This window comes from Aulonocara stuartgranti (assembly GCF_965226115.1).
Source record: "Aulonocara stuartgranti genome assembly, chromosome: 5".
Classification (NCBI taxonomy): Eukaryota; Metazoa; Chordata; class Actinopteri; order Cichliformes; family Cichlidae; genus Aulonocara; species Aulonocara stuartgranti.
The window spans coordinates 30,014,277-30,040,696 of NC_138943.1; the positions used below are offsets into that span (position 1 = coordinate 30,014,277).

The 26,420-nt window shown below is 41.4% G+C and overlaps 2 protein-coding genes across 7 annotated transcripts in view; both read right to left on the bottom strand.

Annotated features, from left to right (window-relative positions):
• Window positions 1-3,564: 3,564 nt before the first annotated feature.
• The window catches only part of cdh4 (cadherin 4, type 1, R-cadherin (retinal)), a 231,785-nt gene continuing 208,929 nt past the window's right edge, over window positions 3,565-26,420 (bottom strand). For 4 of the 6 annotated variants that reach the window (XM_082533940.1, XM_082533939.1, XM_082533937.1 and 1 more), the window contains 8 exons: window positions 23,405-23,590; window positions 22,811-23,064; window positions 19,111-19,262; window positions 15,363-15,599; window positions 14,097-14,330; window positions 13,840-13,979; window positions 5,421-5,585; window positions 3,565-4,921 (listed from right to left, as the gene is read on the bottom strand). In XM_082533940.1, coding sequence (XP_082390066.1) covers window positions 4,715-4,921; window positions 5,421-5,585; window positions 13,840-13,979; window positions 14,097-14,330; window positions 15,363-15,599; window positions 19,111-19,262; window positions 22,811-23,064; window positions 23,405-23,590 — 1,575 coding nt within the window. In that variant the 3' untranslated portion in view covers window positions 3,565-4,714. Of the gene's footprint in view, window positions 4,922-5,420; window positions 5,586-12,560; window positions 13,717-13,839; window positions 13,980-14,096; window positions 14,331-15,362; window positions 15,600-19,110; window positions 19,263-22,810; window positions 23,065-23,404; window positions 23,591-26,420 lie in introns of those variants that run through there. The other 2 variants (XM_082533938.1, XM_082533941.1) reach the window with 2 other exon arrangements.
• Window positions 5,594-12,100, bottom strand: LOC309706935 (uncharacterized protein). Its single transcript, XM_082533943.1, has 6 exons — window positions 11,090-12,100; window positions 9,772-10,010; window positions 9,563-9,674; window positions 9,170-9,246; window positions 8,885-9,057; window positions 5,594-8,721 (listed from the first exon to the last, which is right to left on the bottom strand). The coding sequence occupies exons 3-6, from the start codon at window positions 9,616-9,618 to the stop codon at window positions 8,692-8,694; spliced, it is 336 nt and encodes a 111-aa protein (XP_082390069.1). The 5' UTR covers window positions 9,619-9,674; window positions 9,772-10,010; window positions 11,090-12,100; the 3' UTR covers window positions 5,594-8,691.

The following is a 26,420-nucleotide window of genomic DNA, read 5'->3' on the forward strand; positions in this document are numbered from 1 at the left end:
TACCTACTAATAAATATATTAAACTGGATGTACTTTTAGATGTATTCAGAGCTCTTAATACATCTAAAAGGGAGGTATTGTACTTCCAGTTTACTATATTCATTACTAGCTACTTTATAAATTGTGATTTCTGTACAAAATAATAGAATAGAATAATCATTTTATAGTATTTGTCATAATGAATGATACTACATTAAAAGGATCACCAGTCTGATTACAGTTAATCTTTTGGGTACATGAATATCTTTCAAAATGACTCACAATACAAATACTATTTGTCACATTTGACATTTCATTCAAATCCAAAGCGGCCAGCTTCACGGTGAACACCAGTGTTAGCAAGATTCATCTTTCAAGCACCTGTTTGTCCCCCCAGGGTCCGGACTACTTGTATACAACATAGCCTTTATTTCTCAGAGGTACTTTTAATATTTGGATAAATTGAAGTGCCTGCTGTGAAGATTATTGTACCACAGTCTTTCAAATTAGCATTTATGAGTTTTGAGGGTTATCATAATTCATCACAACGCACCCTCTTAGTTCATTCTGCTTAAATAGCCCATGGATAAGAAGTAAAATGCTAATGAGTAACTAGTTGTCGTATAAATGTAATGAAGCGCGGTATATACCTCTAAAATGTGGGCTTATAAAGGGAGTCAGTGCACATAGTTACTCTGTAGCACTCTAAGATATATTTTAAGATTAAAATGTTTCTTTTATTTATAAGACATGCTGAGAAATACTGTTTTCAAATGCTGTTTCAAAGTGCACTGTTTGAAGCCTGATTGCTGAGGGAACCATGTCTTGGTAATTGTACAGCGTCTACACTGGATCAGTCATCCGTATCCTACGTGACTGGTTGTAGGTATTTTCTCCCCCACTTAAGCAGAAACATCAAATTTATTCTGCTGCTTTGATCTCATTTTAGACAGAGTCCTGAAATAGCAGCAGGCTCAGAGTGGTGTCAGCAGAAGCACAGCCAACAGAGCCTGCCCGTCCTGCGTGGTACTTGTGCTGAATAACAACATTAACACTTAACTGTGAACAGTTGATCACGCAGCCGGCAACAGAACCAACATCCGGTCATGTTTTTAAGATTGGACTGTTCTCAGCACCTGCCCAAGAGACTCACTAGCTGTATGGAGAGGAAATGAAAAGAGCCAGGCTTGGACATGTTTGAAGAAGAGAACTTTATTTACAACACACAAGGCACCGGCAGCAAGCCAGCAGCAAAGCTCTCAGTCTATATATGCCATTTATCAAGGGGGTGGGGGTGATAAACGGGAGTTTGCTTTCTTCTTTCACGCTGCACTTTGGCCACAAGCAAACCTAGTGAACTTCTTCTAAGCCCATCAAAGATCTCTCCCCTGAAGTTAATCATCCTTTCTGCCACCTGGCTAGGACCAACAGGACTGTTTAACAATTTGATTATTATGTCAGGGCAGCAGAGCCCACTGTTGATGGCTCTCTTATGCACACAGGTCCACAACCCTGCTGGGTTCATAGAGGATTTCATTATTGTACTACAGAAAAAGGTTAACTTAGTTTTATGTTCTCATTACTGGGATACTCAGGGAATCAAAGCACCTCTCATTAACTAGTTCAGCGTGTTCCATCAGCTCTGCTCACCTCTACCTGTCTTCTTCACCTCCTCATTGCCCAGCCCTCTAATTTCTGGCCACAGCGGGCCATGAAGCATCACTCTTTTTAACACCATCATATTTAATCTTTTTTTCCCTAACAATTTTCTTAATGTTATGCATTGTTCTTACTTGAATCTCACTTCCTCTGCTGACCTTCTCCTCCATCCTACTAATCACCTCTCAACACGGCCTACCTGCATCTTGCCACCACCTCATTTTTCTCGCTCTCTCTTTTTGCCTGGCTCTCTGAGTTCTCTCTGGGTGTCTCATTAAAGGCGCTCTATCTAATGAGCTTACGCCGTGGGGATTAATGGTGTGGCTAATTGATAGACACACAGCCAGAGAGGATTAAATCCCTTTAAGTCCCCAGTGGGCTTTTTGGCGCTTCAGCTGACTAATTGAAATCACAGGAATGGACACAAATATACTTCCTGACCCCACACACTGCTCTAACAATCCTTCCTCTATGATGCAATAACATGTATAGTGGGTATGTTTCTTTTCTTTTTTTATTAGAAAATGAAGCCATATCCAAACAATAAGGTCAAAGATTAACTGCATAATCCCCCGGGGAGGCTGGTTTCATGACGCTAACACTTAAAAATACATTATTCCACAGTGAAAAATTAAGTAGGTGTAACAATTCCGAGTGCAGATACAAACCAGTCGATTCAAATGCAAATCAAGGTGGAAAAGCAGTGAACTTAAAGCTAGAAGAGTCCTTTCATATTTTAAATCATAGTAAAAAAAGACAATCCTGATGAAAAACCAATGTGTGCTGCTTTCAGCGCAACATCAACATCAGCGGTCAGTAGGCATGGGTGCACTGGTGCATTGCTTTCTGCCACAGTGCTGTTTTTGGTACTGTCATAGGGTCTTATGGCAGAAATCTAAAAATCCAATATTTACAGAGCACTTTAGAAATAAAGTCGTACCAATACTGACTTGAAAGGAGAACTATCATGCTCATTTACAGCTGCATGTCTTTATTCTTGGAGTCTAATAAAGTAGGTGAGAGTGGTGCAGCCGCTCACCACAGGGTCGGTCTAAAACCATTTTAGTTCCTCTTCTCTAAGGGAATGCACAACTTTCTTCTGATTGGCTGCCACTGAAATTTAAATATCCTGGTAACGACAGATGGCTGCCCCTCTCTGAGCCTGGTTCTGTCAGAGATATTTCCTGGTAAAAGGGAGTTTTTTTTATTCCCACTGTTGACACCCGTCCTAAATAAGATGCCTTATTTACCTCCAAAAAAAATGATGGCACGCTTTCAAAACATGTGTTGTTTATTTTCTGAAGCGCACATTCAGTATCTAGATGAATGAATAAAAGAATTGCAGCACACTGATTAATTGAACAACTATCAGCAGACGTGGCTAATGAACGTTCCAGTGTCCCAAGGCCAGAAGCCAACAAAAGGAACACGTCTGTCACAGACAATACAGACTGAAATGGAAAGAGCATGTCTTCATACACTAGAAAGAAAAAGAAAAAAAGTATAGATCAAAGTATTTTATGGAATAAAAAAAAAAGTATAAGCAGGCATCTTAAAAAAAACAATTATATGCTTCAACAGAAGACAAAAAAAATAAAACATAAATACCCACATATTAAAAACGAATGGGCCAAAAAATCCCTTAAGCTCACCGTAGAGCCACAGAGAGAGAGAGAGCAGCAACTTTTATGTCAATACTTCAAAAATATGTATCTTACAGTATTTTTATTTTCTCAGTGTCTTTTTACAGAGTATATTCATATAGCTTCTGCAGACTATTTTCACATTCTCACCACAGAGTAACAAGTGCTTGGAGTAAAACATTTGGAGAAAAAAAAAATCATGCACCTTTTAATACATTTGTTGGGCTATAAAAAACGGGAATGTTCAAGGCGACCCCCCCCCTCCCCCAAAAAAAACAAACAAACAACCCCCCCCCCCCCCCCCCCAAAACAAACCAACAATCTTCCTCAGACACCTTTGTTCCAAGTCATTTCAAGTTTCTTGTTCTTACACTGATTAATCAGATCATGCCTACGTAAGCTTTACACTGTGGAGAAAGCAACACAAAACCATACAGGGCAGGCAAGTGTCTCAACATATAGGCTCTGAAACTTGTGTGTCCACAGAGGAAAGGCAGGCATTCTCCACTAAATTAGAACCCCCCCCCCCCCACATGTATAAAAATGGTCTCACACAAAGTCAGCGTCGGGCGCTGCAGTTGTGTTGACAATGTGAAAGTTGGACTTCAGCGGAGACCTTTGGAAAAGAGGGTGCTCTTCCCTCTAGCGACTCTTAGTGGGTTCCTTCAGGCCATAATTTGTTGGGTTACAATATCCGATGGTATGCCCTGGCTGTGTCCTTCCCTCCTGGGACTGGCGGCTGGGGTTGTTTCATGTGCACCACTGTGAAAAAGGAGAGGAGATTGACAGGCAGGGCCGGTTTGAGGAGCGCAGGTTTGGGGTGGGGTTGGGGGGTGGTCGACGGGAAATGGGGGAAGTGTCTCCACTGTACTGCACGAACGGCAACCGATCCTGAGATAGCAGGAGTCTGATACAAAAAACACACCACAAAAGGCACTTTATAAAATGACAGTGCTTCTGTTCTAAGGAAATTCAAGTTGACAGAGTTAAAGAGAGAGTCAGAGAGCGTCTTCCCCAAAAACATACTCTTCAGCGTGAAACTAAAGCGAGAGACATTGTTTCTTTTTAACAATGAATCCAAGCACAAATTCACTGCTCCTGTCTCTCATGACCGCCTTGGGACATCCGGATCCAGCGCAGTGAGAGATAAACAAAAGAAAATTAAAATGAAAAACGAAACATCACACTACAAATTTGCCACAACAAAAAAAAAGTTTTTATATATAAAGCCAGAATACAGTTGCGTTGCAGCGGAATTCATGTTTGCGGGCCTGGTTGCTGTGAGCAAACGGATGCAGCCCATGTATGGGTCCATTCCTCACACGGAGCCTGCGTCGTGTAGTTGGCCACTCCTTGCTGCTTTTACAGCAACGTCCATCCAGCCGGTCCCGCCTCTCCCATCTGCAACCCCACCCAGCCCCGCGGCGCCGCTCTCAGTCATCGTCCCCTCCTCCGTAGAGGTCAGCTAGCTTCTTAAAGCGGGGGCCCCAGTCGTTGAGGTAGTCGTAGTCCTGGTCCCCTGAGCTGGTGGAGTTGAGCGAGCTGACAGAACCAGCGGTGGAACCACTGCCCTCGTAGTCAAACACCAGCAGGGAGTCGTAGGGAGGAGCGGTGGGGTCGTTGTCTGCTGCCCTCAGACCCTGGAGGCACAAAGACAAGAAAGGCTGAACTCCCACTCTGAGCACCTCCTCTTTATCTGCTCAATTAGTAAAACTGGGCTTAGGCCAATAACTGCTGCTCATCAGAAATATAATGGAGGAGCTCGTTTTTCACATAGCAACAGGTTAAGTGTGCTAGACCGTAAAAGGTGCAATAAAATGAAAAATAAAATCTCATCTGGCTCATTCGCCCATGAACACTTTAATGTTGCATCACAGCCTGAATGCTATACACTGAGAGCAAGCACGTTTGGCGGTGCCCCTGACGATGCCAGTACAATCAAGTACACATGTAAACCAATAATATGTAATGAACTATTGTTGGCCATTAAAAAGATTATGGTTCAAACTTCAAAACCACTGATGTGTAAACCCTTTTATAACACATCAACGAGGCATTGTTAATTCCAAAATAAACACAGGCGGCTATGAGAACACGACACCAGAGCTTCAGAAAAAAGGTTTTTAAACTTGGACATACATCATTTATGAAGTCGCCTATGTCTCCAGGGTGGGGCAAACTGGGTCTGACAGGGTACTGCGACTCAGCAATCACAGGCCTCTCATCCACCCTGCGCACCCCTGTCGGCTTGTTGATGATGTGGTCCAGAGACTCCGGCTGCTGCAGCTGGCTCAAGTCGTAGTCCTGCATAAAATCCACGGGGGAAAACGGGTGAGGATTAGAATAATCATCATAATAACCTGCTTTCTAACTGCAAGCTCATGTAATACTGCACATTTTTTATTGGGAACAGGCTCATTGTACAACTTGGAATGTAGTTGTTGGGCAGGTCTCTTTGCCAAGACTTTGATGTACACTCATTTTACATCAGTGAGAGCTGATCCGCTGTGAAACTGTGCTACTGGGCTTTCTAATGTTTAAGCTCTTTTCTAAACCTGCAGCTCGGCAGACTCAAGCTGTGCAAATCCAGACTCCAAAGTAATTCTGTACTTTTACTGCATATTGAATGTCATACTGTACTGTTTTAAGAGCCAGTACATGCTTCACACTGATCAGAAATGATGCGGTATGGCGTCAGACGCCCATCAGAGAGTGACTTTTGAATGTGAGCATTTTCCCCGGAGCTGTTTCCGTTTCTTTTTTTGGATCCAGCTGTGAACTTCCATTGTCAACGAGAACAGCAGAACAGCACACACAGATTCTGTCCAAAATCTGCTTAAATGGAACAAGTAGCATTAACGCTAGCAACTATTCATAGATGTAGCCCCCTAGAGCTATTCATGGCGATATACTGTATACTGCTTTATGTGCTACTATCACATTTCTTTGTTAAAGCGTGTTCCCCAGTGTGTCGTCCGCTCCCTCATCATGTAGTTGATAATGTAGGTAATATCTGTTCCTTTGGCTTTATGAGAAACACAATAACTCCCTTTGCTGAATTCATGTGCTTAGTAATCTGAGCACACTGTAAACTTGTAGTTCCAGTTTATGCTCATTTCATTGATGATGAACTGGAAAACTAAATGACGCACAGCCGATGAATGTCCTGTGATTATTACAAATACGTTTACAGCTCTGACATTTTCAAGTTTTTTGTTAAGAAATAAGCAATTCAGAGCTATAAATATGAATATGACTGGCTGATAAGCTCCCTGTGTTGCCTTCAGAAGTCTCACACAGGTGTGGGACAAGATAGCTGAGCTTAGTAAAAAAGCATGTTAAAAAAGGCATACTTCATAATATATTTATGAATTAATCAAAGGCTTCATTGTCGAAAGATTTTTTTAATTAAAAAATGAAAATCTGATCTGAGATAATGGTGTGGAGTAGGTGTTTATGGGCAAAAAGAAAAGAGTGTCATAAGTGGAAGGACAGACTGAAAGCGTGACTCACATTTGGAAAAGTGTATTTATTCTCCATAAAGTTTATCCTCTTATCCTCTAATTTTACTGTTGTGCTAGCTAATCTTCTGCGGCCTCTGACTTTATTGATTTTTCTTTTAGATCAAAGAATGACCCACTTGAAGACCTTAAAAAAGCAAAGAAGTCTTGCTTTCAGTTTTTGTCAGGAAATGCTAAAGTTGTGCTAAAAAAAAAAAGCGCATCAACAATATTTTTATTTTTCCTCAGCACATATTAGTCAGTGGCTTTTGCATGTTGCAATCTACTTGATGCTGTCAGAGGCTGAATTACTAATAAGGTTACATCATGTGCTAAAGATCTCAATGAACTCGAGTACGGTACAACATAGGGCTGTTTGATATAATGATATATATCGGATATATATCTATTGTTTCATTTTACGCTATCGTTTGTTTCGAGGTGTTGCAAAATAAACTGTTTACGGCGATATTTTTTCATCGTTTTGATGGTCACTGTAGTGGCTGTATTAATTTCTTAAAGTGCTCTCTTTCTCTTATATGTAATATAACCACACTACAGACGGACAAGCGCCTGTTTTTATGCGTTGTCGTTAGCAACAGCGACGGTAACACCTTCGCGTGTCCGCTTGTTTATGTTCCACATAAACCTTTCACAATAAAGCTCAAGATCCTGTTGAGACCTTTCAAAATAAACTGAATCACGTGAAAGAGCAGATTATTTACGGATGAGAAGTAGAAAAGAGCCGCCAGGTGCTAAAAAATAAACTTTAGACTCAAACATTAGAACAGGCTTTTCCCCGCAGCACGCCGTGTAATAAATACTCACAAAGAAAACGGCGGCCGTTACAATTTATGTCTAAAAATGTATCGTTTCATGCATCGGTTAAAACACTCGACTCCAGCTACATGACGTGCAGTCGAGCTGCCCGAGATTCACAGAATTTACAGAAAATGTTACATTTTGTGATTTATATCGTTATCAGGACGATAGAATTCTTACATTGGGATATGAGATTTTGAGCCGTAGTACAACAAGTCGATTTGTAAAACTTCTTCCCTCTCAGATATTTCATCATTAACTGTAAATAGTGTTATTGCAAAGTGGAAGTGTTTAGGAACCACAGCAAAGAGACAGTGACCATGTGAGTTACAGGGCAATGACATCGAATGCAGAGGTGCATATAGATAGCAAGGAAACATTGAAACAATGTTGAGTCAATATCAGGCTGTGTCATTGAATCAACGTTGAAGTGTGACGTTGACCTAACGTCACTCTTGCACCCTTTTTTAACGTTGAAACAACGTCAGGTTTTGATGTTGAATCAATGTTGAAACCTGACGTTGATTCAACGTTATATTTTCTAATACTGCTGACATTGAAACAATGTCAGATTCTGATATTGAAACACTGTTGAGCTATGGTGTTGATTTTCCACCTCTTTCGCACAGTTGCTTTTTATTAAAACAACAGTTAAATCATGACTGGAAATCTACCTTTCTTTATAGGTATTTTAACCAATACTAAACTACTGCATGTTTCCATCAATACTTCAACCACCTAAACACATAATTGTACTTATTCCTTAAATTGGACACCCTTTATAAAAAAAACCCCAAATGTCTCACAATGTATCATGTCAATATTAATATCCTAAAATAAGAAAGCATTGCATGTGATGTAACAGAGAAAAAAAATAAACAAAAAAAGGTCAATAGGCATGTTTCGTTTGCTAAATGCTTTATTAAAAGACAGTTTCCTATTTACGTTTACATGATTCACAGAAGTTTGTAATTTTTTGCATGATGTGCGTCCTGCACTACCCAAACGATCGGGGGCGTATCGGAGCCATTTCTGCACTGCTTGTGCAAAGACAAACTCAGACATAGAGTTTGCCCCTAACTGCTGCGTCAGGCTCCAATCAAGGCAAAGCGTCTCACCTATAGACACATTTTAAGAGATGGAATTAGCGTGTCTCATGTCTTAAATGTGTATGCAAGTGCTTGTGTGTTTAATCAACAGGACGTTGTTATGTATTTAAATCACATCTGACAGCTATTACACTTTATAGTTACAAAGTGTACATAACCTTTATATACTTACCATTGCCTTATTTGCCTCTTGTGATTGAAGAGCTGCCTCTGCATTGTTTAGCTCCTCAATGTTGTGCAAGGGCAAATCCAGAGGCAGTACCCCAGCATCTACCGATTCATTGCAGCCGGTATTGCGGATGGCTCTGACCTCCTCACGGAGTTCGTTAACAGCTCTCGTCAGGTCTGACAGAAAAAGATCATTTTTTTTAAGTATTTAAGAATACAGACAACTTATCAAAAGTTTCCTTGTGTCACACACAGATATGTACAAAGACACTAGACAGTATTTTATTACCTGGTATTTTCACTCGAGGGGCCTGGGGAAACCATTTTTTTGTGGGCTGCTCATCCTCTGTGTACAGGGGATTTGGTCTAAAGAAAAAAAGTTGAAAATGGTCATAAGTAATTACAAATGTGCTTTTGGAATATTTTTTCCTAAAGTTACAGTTTGATTTATAACAACACACACAGGAAACGGAGATGTGCAAGAAGGTACAGTATACAAGGAATTTTTGAAGTGCACAAGTGTACACGGCTTTGCATTTATAAAAAGTTTACAAGCTTCCACTTTTTGGACTATATTATGTGGTGATATTGCAGTATGCAAGCACCACAGATATGTATAAAAGACAAGATCATAAATTCTTAGCAATCAAAGATATGTTTGTGAAATAAAAAAAAGTTTTACTTGTGCTTTCTTTTATGACTGGTCTGAGTTTCAGCTTCGGACTGAAGGTCAGACATATCACAGTGTTCACTTAGATATTTCTGAAGACTGCGTTCTGCTTCGTGAAATGTGTCTGGAAGTACAAACACAATGTATGGCCAGACATAAATTAGGACACGAAAAACTTGTTATTGTTACATTTATACAACACCAATCCAGATGATACCCACCATGGCTTATTAGAAGTCGGACTGGTGCATAGGTGAGCCATGTTGCACCAGGATGAACTCTCCTCTTTACTGCGTCGTGGATCCTGAATGTGTCTCACGGAGGATATGGAGGCCATGACAATTTCTCCCCATTTATCCATGATCTAGGGACTATTTCTGTACCACCAGTGCTAAACTGCACAATGCACCAGTCTTTCATTTTTATCTTTTTTTTAATTTGGAGTCCTTTTTTGCCCTGTCTAGGATAAACAGGAAACAGATAATTACAATATATTTCATAGTCACTACAAAACTTGGATCTATTGATTGAACTAAATAATAAATAATAGCTTAAAATGTATATAGGCAACAATTACAAGCAAACCCGTATATGTAAGCATTTAAACACTGAAGATAATAAAATTAACAGTATTTTGTCTAAGTCTGCCATTGTAGGAATAGCTAGGTTTCATTTGACGTAGACGTGACGTCGACGTAAAGCGCGAAATTTGACTGGCGGTCGGAAGTGAAAAAGATAAGCGCAAAATCACAGACAGACAGTATGCAAAATGCCTATGTCCTGTTGTGTTTACGGATGCTCCAGTAGGTCGACCAGAGAAACTGATAAACGGTATTTTAGGGTACCAAAAATAGCCCAACGAAGAGGAGAAAAATGGAAAATTCTAACCGAAAAACGTAGGAAAAAATGGATTTTAAATTTACGTTTACAGTCGGGAGGAGCAGAGTCTGCCAATGCCCGTGTCTGCAGCGACCACTTCGTCAGAGGTAATGTTATGTTTGCAAACGAACTTATTAGCATTAAGTTGTCGTTAAATTCTCGTTTACTTAGTGCTTTTAAGTTAGTAGTCTAATATTGACTTGATTGGGACTATAGGCTGCCCAAGTGCTTTGGATGACGAAGAGTCGGAGGACTGGGCTCCGACGGTCAATCTCGGCTACGAACGAAAACCCAGATCGGAATCAGTTCTCAAACGAGAGAAAAGAATGAAGCTTAAGGCAGAACAGCATCGATGTGCAGAGGCGATTTTGGATATGCAACAGACGGCTGAGAGCCCGGATTTGAGCCTAGTGACAGTGGAGAACAGGCTACTAACCCTGCCATACAATTGCAATGAGCTGCAATCACTTCTCCATCCTCCTTTGCAATTACCCAAGTCTTCAGAGGTGTCTCGTTAGACCGCTGAGAATGGTTTACCTTGAAACAAACAACTGTCACTCTAACGAAGTCCTAAGGATGTGGCATGTTTGTTGACGTTAAAGCCGCTACCGCTAACTGTTAGCGTGTTTAAGATAAAGCAATATAAGAACAAACACTCACCCTTGCAAACACCAAACTGTATCCATCACGGAGACGTTTTGTTCCAAGGTTGTGGACCCACCCGCTGACAAAAAAAATTGTACGCCTCCAGACTCTTGAAAGCTTTCATTTGCTGCCTAGTGTAGTAAGAAGTCTGGAGGACCAAGTAGTTGGTGATATCCACAGCCTCGATAGTAGGCAAATCCTTTACTTCTGTGGTGTATTCGGACATTTTCAAAGAATACGGATCACGTCCGATATATTTTTTAACTATCTGTTTATATCTCTCCCGAGAAACGGGGTCTAAAGTTGCACAATAGCTGCTCTCCTGACTCTCCACAGTGTCCTCCATGTTTACTTCCGCCCTCCACTCAAAAATCGCGCTGCCTCCGCACGTCATCAGAACCACGTGACCGCAACCCAACTATTCATGGCACCGAGACAAAAACTTGGCGCACAGTGTGGCGTCAAAATAGGCGCACACCTTTGACGCTGCATTTTCTCCGTCTTCCTCGTCCACACATGCTAAACGCAGTTTACGTGTGGACAAAAGGTGCAAACGCAAGTTAGGTGAGCGTGCAGCGTAAAGTTTGAATTGAGTGCGAATCGAAGCGGGTGCTCACCAATCATTAAAAGTAACAAAGTCATTGAACACATTTATACAGTTACCTTTACGTTTATCAATCATATATCACAGATTTACAATTTTTTGTAGTACTATGCTAAAAAGCAACTACAGAGTGAAAGTCTGGGTCAAGCGCCGAGGCGAAGCAAGAACAAAGGAACCCTCGAAGCGTTAAAGCTAGCTTTGTAAGGGAATATAACGGAAAAGTATGAAACGAAAATGTTTTCTTTGTTGATAGACTTTGTTTGCAGTGCAATTTATTTGTTGCCGGATTGTAAGATGAAAGTAGACACAATTTCGGGCTCCCACATTTTATCCGAAACTTTACATTAACAAGTTTTTTTTTTTTTTTTTACTGTTATTCAAATGCAACCGTGGAAATAACGAATAGAACAAAAGTCATTCATTCTTACCTTATACTAATCGTGGTGCAGGCCAGTGCAGTGCATGAACTGATACCTTCTCCGGTCAATTCCGCTGAGAGTAAATCTAATGTCCCGCTCTACTGTACAAGACAATGGTTACCTGGAGGGATGTACCAATGTGATAGGGGTGCTGCGGAATAGTCCAAGTGGTAGCAGCTTTAATTTCCCGCTCAACCATAAATCGATGGTTTTTCAACGTGATTGTTGTCACCTTGTCAACTATAAATAGATCAACAATCAACGATGACAGAACAACAGTGAATCAATGTTATTTCAATGTCAGTGTCAGGTTTCATCAGTATTTCAATGTTGTTTCAACATTGGTTTTGTGTTGACATTTCAATCCTGACGATTCTGATGGTTCAGATGGAAAATCAACATCTGTTCAATGTCTCCTTGCTATCTGCAGATAGCAGAGCATTTTTTAAGTACTATATAGTACTTAAAAAATGCTCTGCTGTGTCATTAACTTCCTTGTCATTATAGTCAGCTCAAAGATTGTGTGCCAGGAGCTTCATGGCAGTGTTCTGCTCTGTCGAGGAGTGGAGGGGTTGTAGGTGTGGGTGGTTGGGTAGGCGCTCTGTGTGGTTAGGCTTTCCTGTGTGTGCCCTGGCACCCTCACTGTGCCGGCTGGTGTCATTCCTGGGCTTTTGGTCTATTTGCTGTCTCCCAGCTCCTGAAGAGCTGTGGACTCCTCCTCCTGGCTGTCCGTGCTGCCTGAGTGGGACTGGGATGGGCTATCTGGCATCTGCTGGGTCTCGGTGGGGCCTCGGGCATTGGTGGAGGCATGTTCCTTCTTCCTGCATGTTTCTGGCTCGGCACACTGGTGTCCGCCACAGCTTAGTGCAGAGTTAGTATAGTTTTGTATTTTCTGATGAGTTTTTAATTTCTATTTAATTTTGACTTTTTGTTTTTTTTGGATCACTGTTGTTGCCTGTTGTTGTGTCCGTTTATTTGTCTAACCCTGCTGAAGTATTTGGTTTCTAGGTTTCATTTTGCTCTCTTTGAAGAGAGGTGAATGTTGGGTGGCGAAATAGAACAGCAACATAGAGACCCTAAACTTCTGATTGTAAATATTATTACTTATATTTTCATGAAAACCACAACTTAATTATTCTTGCAAATGTTTTACTGGAAAAAATGCCAAATGTTTGCAGGGTTTAACCTCAAGTATGAATGCTTATCTTTCTTATGCATGAATGCATGATTTCACAGAATATTTTATTGCCCAGTCATGCTGAAATAACATGAATATTCTGAATCTGTGGTAAATATTCAGCTGTGTGTTGTAATTGTGACTGCCTTTCCCTGTTTTCTGACATTTGCTAGACAACGCTATTAATGATTTAATCAATAAGGCAGGACACAGGATGTACACTCAGTTGCTGTGAATCCACTGGACAATTATCTACGCTGTTCTCAAACAGATGCAACTGGACATCACACAGTCTTTGTACTGTGGAGCTGGCAGGTTAAACACTGTTTAATGTCTGATCTGACTGCAGTGGACATATGCACCTCCTTAGTGTAATGTCTAAGGGCTTCTGCACATGCATGAACAGGTCTAGAGCTTGTTTCACTTGTTACTTGTCAATGCACTGTAGAGACCAAAGAAATTTCCCATGTGTAAAGTCAGATAATATAACAATACATTTCAGAGGATTTTAAGTCAGTAAACACCATCACTAAACAAAAAGCTGAAAATTCATGTTTCACAGTACCTGGTCCTCCTCTCCTCCTCCCTCTTCATCATACTTGAGGATGTTGTCCCTGACGTCATCCTCAGGGTCAATCAGCAGGGGCTTCGCTTGCCGCTCCTTTTCCCTGCGCTTCATCCACACCACAAACAGCAGAACCATGCCTACAATAAAAAAGATTATTTTAAAACGAAGAACAGCAACTGTTTGCCAATAATTAACGTTGATTTTTGTTAAAACCATGCAGCTCTCAAAGATCAGACAGTATTTGTTGTACTCACTGAGTAGTATGATGATGCAGATGAGTATGGCAATGATGGCCCCAGTGCCAAGGCCAGCAGCTGCCACGGCTCCCGTGGCACTACAGTCCCCATTATCATCACACGGACACACTTTGACCCTGATTACAGAGCGGTTGGACAGTGGAGGGTTTCCCGAGTCTGACACAATTATGGGAATCTCGTACACACTTGCTTCCAGGTAGGGAATCCTAAGCCGCAGCTGAGCATAGTCACCTGCAGAGCAAGAGTTAGCATGTCAAATGTAATAACAGTATAATTAAAAATAAACAAGTGTGGATTGTTTGGAAGGGTTCTTAGGAGAACATGGCAGCACAACTTAGGTTTAATAAACTGAATAAACTACATGACTGGAGATATTTGACCATAATGCACAGTGCAGCACAAACACCTAATGCTGTCGTACTCTCAAGCACGGTGGTGGTGGGGTGATGATTTGTGCTGTTCTGCAGCCTGGGCACCTTGAAGCCACTGAATCAACCATGAATGCCTCTGTATACCAAAGTATTTTAGGCTGCTGCAATGGGCCAAAGTCCACCTTCAACCTGAATATGGAATCTTAGGAGAGCTAAATAAATTCCCCCAAACCTCAATGAACTGAACCAACGATGTAAAGTACACTGGGCCACAGTTCCTCCTTGATGACTGAGACTAATAAAGTCATACAGAAAACGATTACTTTAAGGTATTTTTGCTAAAGGCGATGCTACAAAGTACTGAAACATCTATGTTTTTTTCACAGGAGTGCAACAAATCCTGTGAAAGCTTTCTTTTCCACATGACTGTACATAAAACTGAAATGTACAGCTGTATAACCTACAGCATTTATCACTCAGTCAAGCTAAGACGAGAGCCTCAGCGGGGAAAGAATCCAGGTATGTGATCAGATTTGTCCTCAAGACAACTGCTGTGATACATCCATCTGGGTGGATTAGGTGACAGATTGGATGCTCGGGGGACAGAGAGATGAATGGATCTCATTTGTCACAAACAATAGATCGTACGTCAACAGCGGATGGCACCCGCATCTCTCACTGTGAGCTTCGTGAGACATTTTGTTAAACTTGGACTTCTCTCATAGCTGATAGCGATCCCCCCGATTAATGCTGCCAGTTATTCTGCTGAGAGGTTTATGGTTTCATTCAGAATGATGATGTGTCATTTCCCCACAGCACTTAAAAATGAACCTCACAAGGGTCCAGTTCGCGAGACCAAACTTTATTAAACACAGTGTATAATGACTAATACCGCTCAGCCTGGAAATGGTCCAGTTTCGTCGAACGCTTGCAGGAAAAGAAGGCAGCTCGAAGACAAACGGCCCTATGTTGGGGTCGGCATCAGCATCGGAAGCTGTGATGTTGATCCTAGAGTTGGGGCGTGCTCGTTCGCACATTTGTGCCTCCCGGGGTATCAGCACGGGCGCGTTGTCGTTTACGTCGATCAAGTAGATCTGGAGGGTTCCTGTCCCGCTGGCTTGGGGCGAACCTGAGGGGAGGCAAGAAGAAAGAGAGAAGACAGAGAGATCAAAGGAGGAGATGGTGAGATAACAACATAGTAGTGAGGCAGAGCAGTGAAGATGAAATGATTGGAGAAAGAGAACAAAGCCCCCCAAAAAAGGCAGTTTGACGAGAACGCTACAGAAGACGGCAAAACATTCGTTCCATTTTTGCCTCATTTTTCGAGCTGATTCAGGTGTGGAACTGAGAAAATGAGATGGGCGCCAAAGAAACAACAGAAGGAAAAAAACAAGACGTTTTGTTTACAAGTGGGTGAACGTGGAGGGACAATGCTGTATACATCTGTAGTGGAGCACCGAACACCAAACAGCAAATGAAAGGACATATAAATGTTTTAGTCCTTGTATTTCAGAGAAAAGCCGAGGCGAGACTCACATTGGTGGGGAAAGCGCTCACATAAAGATTGCTGTTATCTGCACTCTGGAAAGCCTACTGGGAAACAACTCAAATGCTAACCCCTTCACTGCATCCAGAAGTACAAGCTCATAATAACTTCTTCTGCTTGCCAGACCAGAACAGAACGGAATAAGGTTAGAAGAAATGTTTTTGATGTTTATTGCATTGTTAACAGCAAAAAAACCCCAAAACCTTCAATGTGGTTTGATTACAGTACTGCTGTCTTCCTGACTTAGAAATATACTTTATTTTTTTTGCCACTGTTTCACTTGATTTTGTACAACATGGTGCTGGGAACGAGCACCTCATTGTTTTTCCAAGTGTACTGCTTGCTGTCAAAAAGTCAGATTGATTTTGAAGTTGTGCTGCGGTCCGTCTCAAGCTAGAGCAACTTCAAAAGAGTGAAAATGTGTGTAATGAGGTTGAACTCTAATGTGCACGGTGTTAACTCTCAGACTGTATGTACGGCAACTGTGGCAACAGATTAAAAACGATGCTTACACAGGGCAGCATTGCGTTTGGACATGTGGACATGGTCAAGACGGCCTGCTGAAGCATCAGAATGAGGAGGAAAGGTAATTTAAGCAGGCTGGGTTGAGAGTTTCAGAACGTGCTGATCTCCTGGGATTATACTGCACAACCATTTCTAGGGTTTACAGAGAATGGGCTGAAAAAGCCTAATCACAACCAAGGCATGTAGAACACCACGTTGAACCTGGAAGCAGATGGGCTACAGCAGCAGAAGGTCATTGTACTCAAATGGCCTCCACAGTCACCAGACCTCAGTCCAACAGTTCCCCTATGGAATCTGATGGAACGGGGACTTTACATCATGGATGCTAAATAGATTAAAACGGTTGTGTCGGCAAAAGAAGTTCCAACTGGCTACTAGCATGGTGTACCTAATGAAGAGGCCAATGAATGTAATTTAGTAATGCAATTCTCCATAGCAGTGCAACCCCCAAACTACAGATGAAGGAACCACATGCGACGCTCTGTTAAACAAACAGTAATTTGTTGTGGCCTTGGTATTCAATCGACAGCTTCCTTCTCAGACTTTCAGCGAACTGAACTAAATGACTAAAGCAGTGCTGCATAGAAAGAGTTTACCCCAGCAGTTCATCAGTGCTGTATTTTAACTTTTTTTCCACTGTCAGACAGTAACTTGGTGCATCAACTATGTAAAGGTCTGTTGCTCCGGGCCCCAAGGCTTATCGACCGTCTTGTCTGTTATGATTGGCTGGGTGCTTTGTTGCTTCTTACGCTTCGCTTGAGGAGAATAAGTAAAGAGAATTTCAATCAAAGTGGAATATATCCCCTTGTTGACACTGGACTCTAGAATCGGTAGGCAGTCAACACTTTGAGCTTAAGCTGGTGTGCTTCAGGGCAACCAATCCCTCATTTCTCACTAGAGTAAAAACACCTGGGTCCCTCCTACTTACACCCAGGGCAAGCATCTCTATTTGTAGTGGTTCAGTTCTTTGTCTTCATACATTGTTGCAGCAGCAGAAACAGATACACAGAACCTTCCCTGACAGATCCTTTTTTCTATAAGAGACATGAGCATGAAGGTCACTGCGGCTTTAGATACTTTATACAGTGCAGTGTATGAATCATTCACAATTTATCTGCACTACATACAGCGTCTGGTTGGAAAGTATCACGTATATGGCATATTTAACCCTTACAGCTTCCTTCTAATGATTTTCAGTGCTGCAAATTCACAACAGTTTGCTTGTTTACATGGAGCTTTCATTTGATGTTTGCTCATTTTTAATCACCCGTCGCCCCATGCCCTATGCACATCTACATGACGGTGCAAAGATCTTGAGCCAAACCTCGTTTCTTCATATTTTGCTAGGAAAATTGCACAGTTGTAACAAATCTCAAATTCAACCTAAAGATTACTGACATCCAATACTGATATTTGCACACAGAGATTTCTCTAAATTCTCAGACTCTTGATGATATTACATGCATGTATTGTAAATGATGAGATATTCAAAGTCTTGGATTTTACACTGTGAAACATTATTGTGAAACTGTTCCAGAATTTGCAGATTGGCGAACCTCAGTCATGTTACTGACCTGTTGCCAGTTAACCTGATTAGCTGAAGAACATTACTCCATCTGTTTCTCTTACTACCATCTACTTATTCAGCCTTTTGATCCTCTGTCGCAAGTTTTTGAATTCAAGGTGAGTTAATATTTTTAATGCAGCAGTAATCTGATATCCTTTTTATGTGCTACAATGAAAAAATATGGGTTTATAAGATTTGCAAATCCCTGCATTCTGATTTTATTTCAATTTTACAGAGCATCCCAACATGTTCAGAATTCACTGTGTACCGTGCACTATTCTGTGCTCACCATTTGTTTATTTTTTCCCTATCAAAGTTTAATTTAGATTGCTTTTTCTTAACCATATCCACGGTGTAATAGCAGAGGGCGTCCTGAGGCAAATCTGTGATATTGGGCTATGCAAATAAAATCGACTTGACTTGATTTGAGAGCTGCTTTATGCAAGCCACTGCTAAGACTCTGCAATCACCCTAAACTGTTTTGTCAATAGAAACACCTTCCCGGAAGCCACAGTATAATATAATACAGATGCACCTTAAAGTCTAATCCTAATAATCCCAGTCATAATATCTGATCCCTGCCAAAGAAGGAAGAACTCTGTGTGAGAAAACATTACTTGATTATGCTGTGACCTGTTCGGGTTGATGATGCGTGATAATAAAACTTTTTTGATATTGGGATCACTGGAAACAAGCAAGACTAAAAATCACACTATGAAATGGCCAAAGCTCTAACAGTTCATCCTGATAATATTGACATTTCATTTCCGTCCTTTTAAAATTCTTTGAAATATTCCAGTTAAAACCCCAAATCTAAGCCTATAATTCAGGAACTCTCTGGCCAAATTGCATGGGAATTCATCCAACAGCTACTGAAATATGTGAATGTGAACCAAAGAGGTGGATAAGATTGCAAAAGATGGTTAAAACATGCCACTGCAACCTACTGTTACATACATGCTACTGTAAATCATCACAACTGATACAGTCAGCCTGACTTACCAGACTTACCATTGTCGAATGCCAGGAATGTTGCCTCGTACACATTGTTCTTGACATATATGGACTCCCGGTCAAGCAGGGCCATGGTGGTGATCTGACCATTGGTCCTGTTAATCTTCAGCCAGTTCGCTGGATCTGATAACTTAGAGTACCTGCATGCACAGAGATGGAAAAATAAAGACATGTCATTAAATCCAAAGATAAATACGCACATACAAGAGCCACATAATGACTTTTATACCAACTGTTACTTGAATGCCAGCGGCTCTGAATCTTTTATTTTGTTGATCCAAAGTACCCATTATCAGGTTGAATGTTCATTACCCGAGTAAGCAAAACCAGCCAAGGACCTTTAAAATATTACAGTGACATGGAGAGTGGAACATATGTTCACCGAGCTAATCATAGCTGCAGCTCATTAGCATGAAGACCGATGAAAACCCAAACCCATATGCGGAACAGCCAAGCAGCACTCTTAACAACTTCACAGCTCTTAGTACCCACACAAATGCCACGGCAGCTCTCATCGGAGTCACGGGTTGAAGCGTCCACAAAACTGAAAGTGACAGCTGCACAGCGCAGGAAGTGCCTCAGGTCTAATGAGAAATGGTTAACTCCGGACAAGAAGAACTCTCGCTAGTTGGTACTGTGAATATGTGTGTGTGCACGCACACGTGTGTGTATGCGCGTCAGCATAATGACAGGAATTTGGTGTGAGAGACACAGGAAGAAAAAAAGAGGCGGTGAGAGAGATCAGAGGCTTTTTTTTTTCTGAATAAGCTTAGTTGGTGAAAGGGGGCTTAATTAAAAGAAGTCTGTTGAGAGCTGACACTAGTTAGCCAGAGGCTCACAGGCATCCACAAAACTAACTCCACCTACAGCTAAAGATGCACACAGTTCTGGGCTGGCACACATATGAAACAGATAAATTAGATAAGCAGGAGGACAGGCAGGTGCACTCATTATCATTATGCTTTTTAACAGCTTTTTTATTTTTTCCTTGAGAAAAGCAAACAAGCAAATGAAAATAAACAGAATTTCTAGTCAAAGAAATTGTCATGCTGTGTTAGCCAAGGTGTGATGTTGCCCCGTAGGTTACATTATGGTATTTGCGCAGGATGCCTGGCACGCTCATCTCCTTCCTGTGCCAACAAGATGTCACCTCCAGCTGGCAGAGCGAAATATCTTACTATACTTCATTGGATTTTTTCCTTCTGACAAGAATCACGCCTTAAGCTTTAACCCTAATGTATTAACATAGCTTTACTTAATACCAATTAAACAAAAAGGCGGTTAAGATTGTTTCTTTTCCCCAATTTTATAAGGATCACATCACACTGCTGCTGCAGCAGAAAGAGTCATATTACCTCTGTTTGTTATGTGAAAGACATCTGCAGATGACAACTGATTTTTATACCATCCATATCTGTGACTGGCATTGACAGTAGTCTTTTTGCAGCTCTACATCTTCCAAATCCCAAACATGGCTATCAGGATTGCTGTCATGGAACAGCTTGCTCAGAAAATCTCTCACACGGCGCTTGCATTTAAGAGGCATGGAGGATCTAGTCTCAGACGTCATGCACGTTGTTGCAGAATGAAAATGTTAGGATCCTAACTTTCTAGACAGCATAAGATGAATTGATAAAATACACCTTTAAACCTGGAACCAAGCTTTAAACTAAGACATTTATAAGTGAAGATTTAAGGACATATTCTCAGCTGTGAGGGCTAATATCTAAAAATCAAAAATAAATACCAGAACACACTCCCATTAATTTAGCGTTTAGCTACCAGTTAAAGCACATCAAACAACATCATCTGGCAAGCAGACATGGCCTCACATCATCTTCATTTTTCTTTCCTCCCGTGAGGAGAGAAAAAGGCATAACATTCAGAAACATTTGAAAAAACACACAATCTGGCTCCTCTCCCAACCACTGCTCACACAGAGGCCTTTCAGTCATACTTGGCGGTTCCTCCTGTGTACTTTAGCGTGTGGCTGTGTGTCTGTGTGTCTGCTCTTGCGCATTTCTCTTTCTTTTTTGTGCATATTGTGCAGGGGGTTCAAGTGAGGTCACCCAAAAGGAATAAAACAGCAGCGGCGGCAGCAGCAGCATCAGCAGTGCAGACGGGGCTGTCGTGAGCTGAGTGTCTGCTGGCACGCGGCTTTGGAGAAGACAGAAGCTCTGAGCTCCCATCAATAACAGACACGCAGACTGACGGGGAAGAAAGCGACAGGGTCGGTCGGAGCGGGAAGGAGGGCTGGATGAGAGAAAAAAAGGAGCAAAAGAGGAGTTACTTCTCTCAAAGGGCAGAACAGCTCAGCCCACTTGGTTTGCATGACATGTCTTTTTAGGAGAGGAAACCTGAGATGTGGCTATTGCTCACTTTTCTGTGCAGTATATATATATAAAAAAAAATATATATATATATATATGTGTGTGTGTGTGTGTGTGTGTGTGTGTGTGTGTGTGTGTACTTCTCCCACAACCTCCCTCGCTATCAATTCAGTAACATTTCCACTGGGTTTCTCGGTGGAAGTGGCCGTCTTACTGACATTAAGAAAAATCAATCTCTCTCGTTGGAGCTGGCGATGGAGTGGAACAGTGCTGCCGGACCTTAGTGAGCATGTGGGAGTTTCTGTCACATAGGGTCAATGCCTGGATGGCATGATGCCCGCAGTGTGTCATCCCAGTTAGGAAGGATGGAGGGAGGGATCAATGAGGAGGAAGATAGGGATCTAAGCAGGGCAGACAAACAGTGTCCAACTCATTATAGGATGACCTCTTCACACCAGTCGCCTGGCAACAGGGAGGTAACTGGGATGTGGGTGGGGGGGGTCAGTTGAGAATGTCACCGAAGAGGCATAAACTGTGAAGAAAGCGATCGGCTCTGATTAAACAGTGGTGACAGAGAAGACACCTACACAGTGTAGGCAAAATATTGGAGATTTACATGAATATCAAGTACTCCCTCAGTCTATTGTACAAGACTTGGACACAACTCCATATATTCTGAATCTGCTTATATCCCTGGCTTTGAATATACTATATAGAAAAGTTTTCTTTTCGGTTTGTTTTTGCAACTTCATAGTGGTTAGGTCGGAAAATGCATTTTATTGGGTTTTAGATGCACAAGCACAGATTTATAAACTTACAAGACACTTTCCATCCGTCTACAGCCAAATAAGACGCACAAGCTAAAATAGCTCAGTTGAAAGAGCGTCAGCCTAAAAGTACCTGTTTTTGATCCTGGATTTTAGCAGCATGTGGACTTTTTTTGGGGCACCTGTGGAATCCTGAGGTGCTTCCTGATGCATCCATTGCAGTGTATTTGTGCATGTGTGTGTGTGTTAGTGCTCAGATGTAGGTAAAAGCATTGTGTGTCCAACTGGGTGAATGAGACAGTAAAAAACTCTGAGTTCCCAACGTGAGTAGAAAGGGTATACAAAAGCACCAGTCCATTTTGTCCCACTTTGTAGTTCTTACATCCTGCATGGAGTTTAATGAAATTCTTAAACAAATAATTTTTCGGTGTTTTTTCATACATAGGTTGATGTGGTAACGGGCTAAAAACCGGGGGAATAAATAGCAATAAAAACAAAAGAAATAAACAAGTACTAAATATTGGCATCAGTGCAGAATTTGACATAATTTAAGCATTTTAAGCTAAAGCGATGTTCTTTAAAGTGCGATACCTGACAGTCTGGTGAATAAAGTGGTCCGGGTCTTGAGCCGCAAACACGGTAAGAGTGGTCCCTGCTGGCACACCTTCTTCAAAGCGAATCATTTTTGGGTTGACGGGGAAGACAGGCGGCTCATTCACATCCTGCACAGAGATGGTTACACCTGCTGTGGACTGAAGCGAGGACTGGATGCCACTGGCCAAGTGGGCCTGGTTGGACACGACCACAGTTAGCATGAAGGCACGATTCATCTCAAAATCCACGGGCTACAGAAAAAAACAGAGACGGGAGAGAGACGGAAGGGAGAAAGCGATACAGAAAAGTTAATGATGAGCGATTGGGGGAAAATGAGCGTGGCTGATTGCAAAATTAGTTCTAATTTTTAACCAATTTAAGAAATGACATATAATTAAGCGAAAAACAATGCGCAACTATAGTCCTCAGTCTGGCACTTCACAGCATCTGGCACTTCACAGCAGGTGGAACGGTACAAGATGCGGAGCTGAATAATAAAGGGAACGACTGTATGGCTCCGTTTTGAAGAATTATCAAACATTCGGCACATCAATCAGGGCGGCGTGCAGAGAAAGGAGGCTTATTTTTTACCTTGACCACTGTCACCATGCCCTCATTTGTGATGGGATTGGTGCGGATGGTGAAGTGTCCAGATGGGTCTCCGCTGACAATGCGATAGACTGCATTCCAGTTAGGACTGTGGGGCTGATCCCGGTCCACCACTGTCAGGTTGGTCACCACCACGTTTACTTTGTTCTCTGGAACCTCCCCGGAAAACTATGCGGGACCAGGAAGGAAAGAAGCACGTGAACCACGAGGGAGGGGAGGATGGCAGAGGAAACATTATGCTAATACTCCTCAAGCAGTCAGCTAATGAATGTTAATAACTTGATTTAGTGAGATTTTAAGCACATTCTGGAGCCATCATCAATCTTTTAGCATTTTACATAATTGTTATTATGAAAACAAACTGCTTTTAGGGTCAAGCCAATAATGCTCATTACATTAAAACATGAACTGAAAGTGGAAGCAAAACAAATGGGGGGGAATTAGAAAGACAACATAGGGGAAAAGAAAAAGATAAACCAGGAGACATATTTGTTTAAATGTGGTTAATAGAGAATCATATCTTCCATTATGTTAATGCAGTCCCGTATTCCTCCCAACGCTTGCTCGTATGAAACTCTTTATTTAAACTAATGGATTTGTTCAATTAAGTGTTTACCCATTCAATTTAGATTCTGTGCATTCACCAAATCTAGGTCTTAATAAGCACTTAGATAAGTACTGTAATTAAAGCAGCAGTAGGAATAATCTTTGGCTAATGATCTTCATTATATTGCAATCTGAAACAACTCCCCTCTGAACTAACTCTGGAGGAAACTTGGTGACAGCTGCAGAGCCGAAAGAAGACTTTACAGTGCAATAGGATACAGTTCCCCGTCTACTGGGATTGATCTGGCTACTGAGCACACGAAGGTAGTCACACACGCACATGCAGCGAAAGCTCTTATGTCACATGATAATCAGTGTTTCCTCTTGTGAAGCGTTAGCTTGTTTATGGTGTGAGTCTGCCAGCTGCTGTTCATTTTAATGGCTTCATCATCGTGGGATTAAAGCAGCATCCAAACCAACAGATTCCTCTCTTCCACTCCCTCCCACCCTCCTTGCTTCCTCTTCTCCTGTTCCCCCTGCTGGGCTGATAAGCACAAAACAAATTAAATATGCACTCTGAGTCCCCGGTGTATGGGCTCCTCTATTTTCACCCTGGGCTTTAGCCTAAACGCCACCACAAACCTTCCAAGCTTGTTTGGCCACGCTGTCAGAGCGCCAAATGGAATATGCTCCCTTGGAGGCATGCACAATGCTCCTGACTATAGAGGATGGCCCATTCTAAATGGCCACTCTCCGAGATGCAATGTGGCCCTATTGATAAGCCACGAGAGACACAGACTCGAGAGTTTCCGTAGGATTTTTTTCTTTTTGAGTTACAAGGAAAAGAAGTTATGATACTTTTATTTCAGTTATAGAATAAAAGGCTTTTGTTGGTGTAACTAATTCTGGCTTCATAAGGATTCACACACAAACTTCATTTGCTCTTTCTTTTTAAACATGAATTATTCTTAGAGGCTGATCTTTTGAAGCCGTGACTATTTTGGCTTAAAAGCAAGATAGGCCACTTCGGCTACGAGTGACAGTTAGCGGGATGAAGGTGAATACTGAAACATCTACAGGTGTAAATTATGAATCACACAGTTTATCCAAACCGTTTGCATTCTGGCTGCATGAAAGATTTATAGTCAATAGCTGTGCACTACATCCTCTGATTTTAGGCTAATATGCTTACATTAATACGTTTAGCTCAGAATAAAAGTAAGTCTAATGGCTCAGCAACCTATTATTTCTAACAACAATAGCCAATCCTATCTTTTATTAAGCTCTTACCCAGTATGAGACATCCTTTATATCACGGCTAAACAGCGATGTAGTGTTTATCACAGGGATTGAACTACGTATTCGGTTCCTGTCCTTCTCTTTGTGCTCTCCCTTTGCTTGTCAGGAAAACAATGAAGAAAACGTAACGATGGACGGGCTAAATTTACAACCATTCTTGGACTCACACATCAGCTGTACAAGTTGTTAATAAGCATACTTTTTTTCTTTAATTCATATTTTCTTTTAAATGTTGTGTACTATACAAACATTTAATGTGGTAGTACAGTATATAGTGAAAATGCAAAAACCTGACATTTTAAAGTTACAATGTGTAAAATTGTCAGTAGATTGCAGATTGCATAATCCTAGCTACGTGCTACAGGGAAAATGTGTTTTAGGCAGCCAAGAGAGATCATAAACATTAAAATAGTTAGACTATAACCTACAATGGCCGTGGCCACCCAGCGTGTGTCTGCTACTGCTTGGAAGGCTCTCATTCAACCATTTACCACAGCTATCAGTGCTCAGTGAGAAGCCTCCACGTCTGTTTCCTCTGGAAGAAGCTAGAAAACTTAAAAATAAAGCAGGTATGATCCTTCATATCTTAAGTTTGAAGGTGCAGGCACGAATTTTAACGTCCCTCCACGGTATGTGAGCATCTACAAGTTCTCTTGTTTGGCGTACTACTATGTGGCTGGTCTCTACTCACGTCCATAAACACTATTAGTTAGAAGAGAGATATCCTTGCCAGTGACTATATTCAAATATGTGGGGGAACGTGGTGACTTCCACAGATGACAAACCTGCTACTGCAGTATTTAGTTTTAAAGCTAGAGCAAAACAATACTAAAGAGCTCTTTGTGTCCCTGATGGTGCACTGAAAACAGTTCCAAATACTGATAAGACATGGTATAGTACACATATTACATGACTTAAGACAAAACCCTGGCAGCTATGATCTCGCAAGTACAAATTTATGCTAACAAAGGTAAAATAAGGGAGCTTTTAGAAATAAACTACTCAGAAAGTGAAGATGTGATGCTACACGTGCTGCAGTCAGTACAGTAGGTAGGCTATGGACTCAGAGCCACTCTGCTTAACAGTTTGTGTGGCAAAACACCCATTTTAAATTGTCCTAAACATACTTAAAAAAAATGTTCTGTAAAATTCA

Bases quoted from the DNA above. Each gene is read 5' to 3' on its own strand.
- LOC309706935 (XM_082533943.1), bottom strand. From the start codon at position 9,618: ATGTCTGACCTTCAGTCCGAAGCTGAAACTCAGACCAGTCATAAAAGA. The intron at 9,247-9,562 runs GTAAAACTTTTT...TTTTTTCTTTAG, and splicing joins AGTCATAAAAGAAAGCACAA to ACCAAATCCCCTGTACACAG. The intron at 9,058-9,169 runs GTAATAAAATAC...TTTTTCTGTCAG, and splicing joins CCCTCGAGTGAAAATACCAG to ACCTGACGAGAGCTGTTAAC.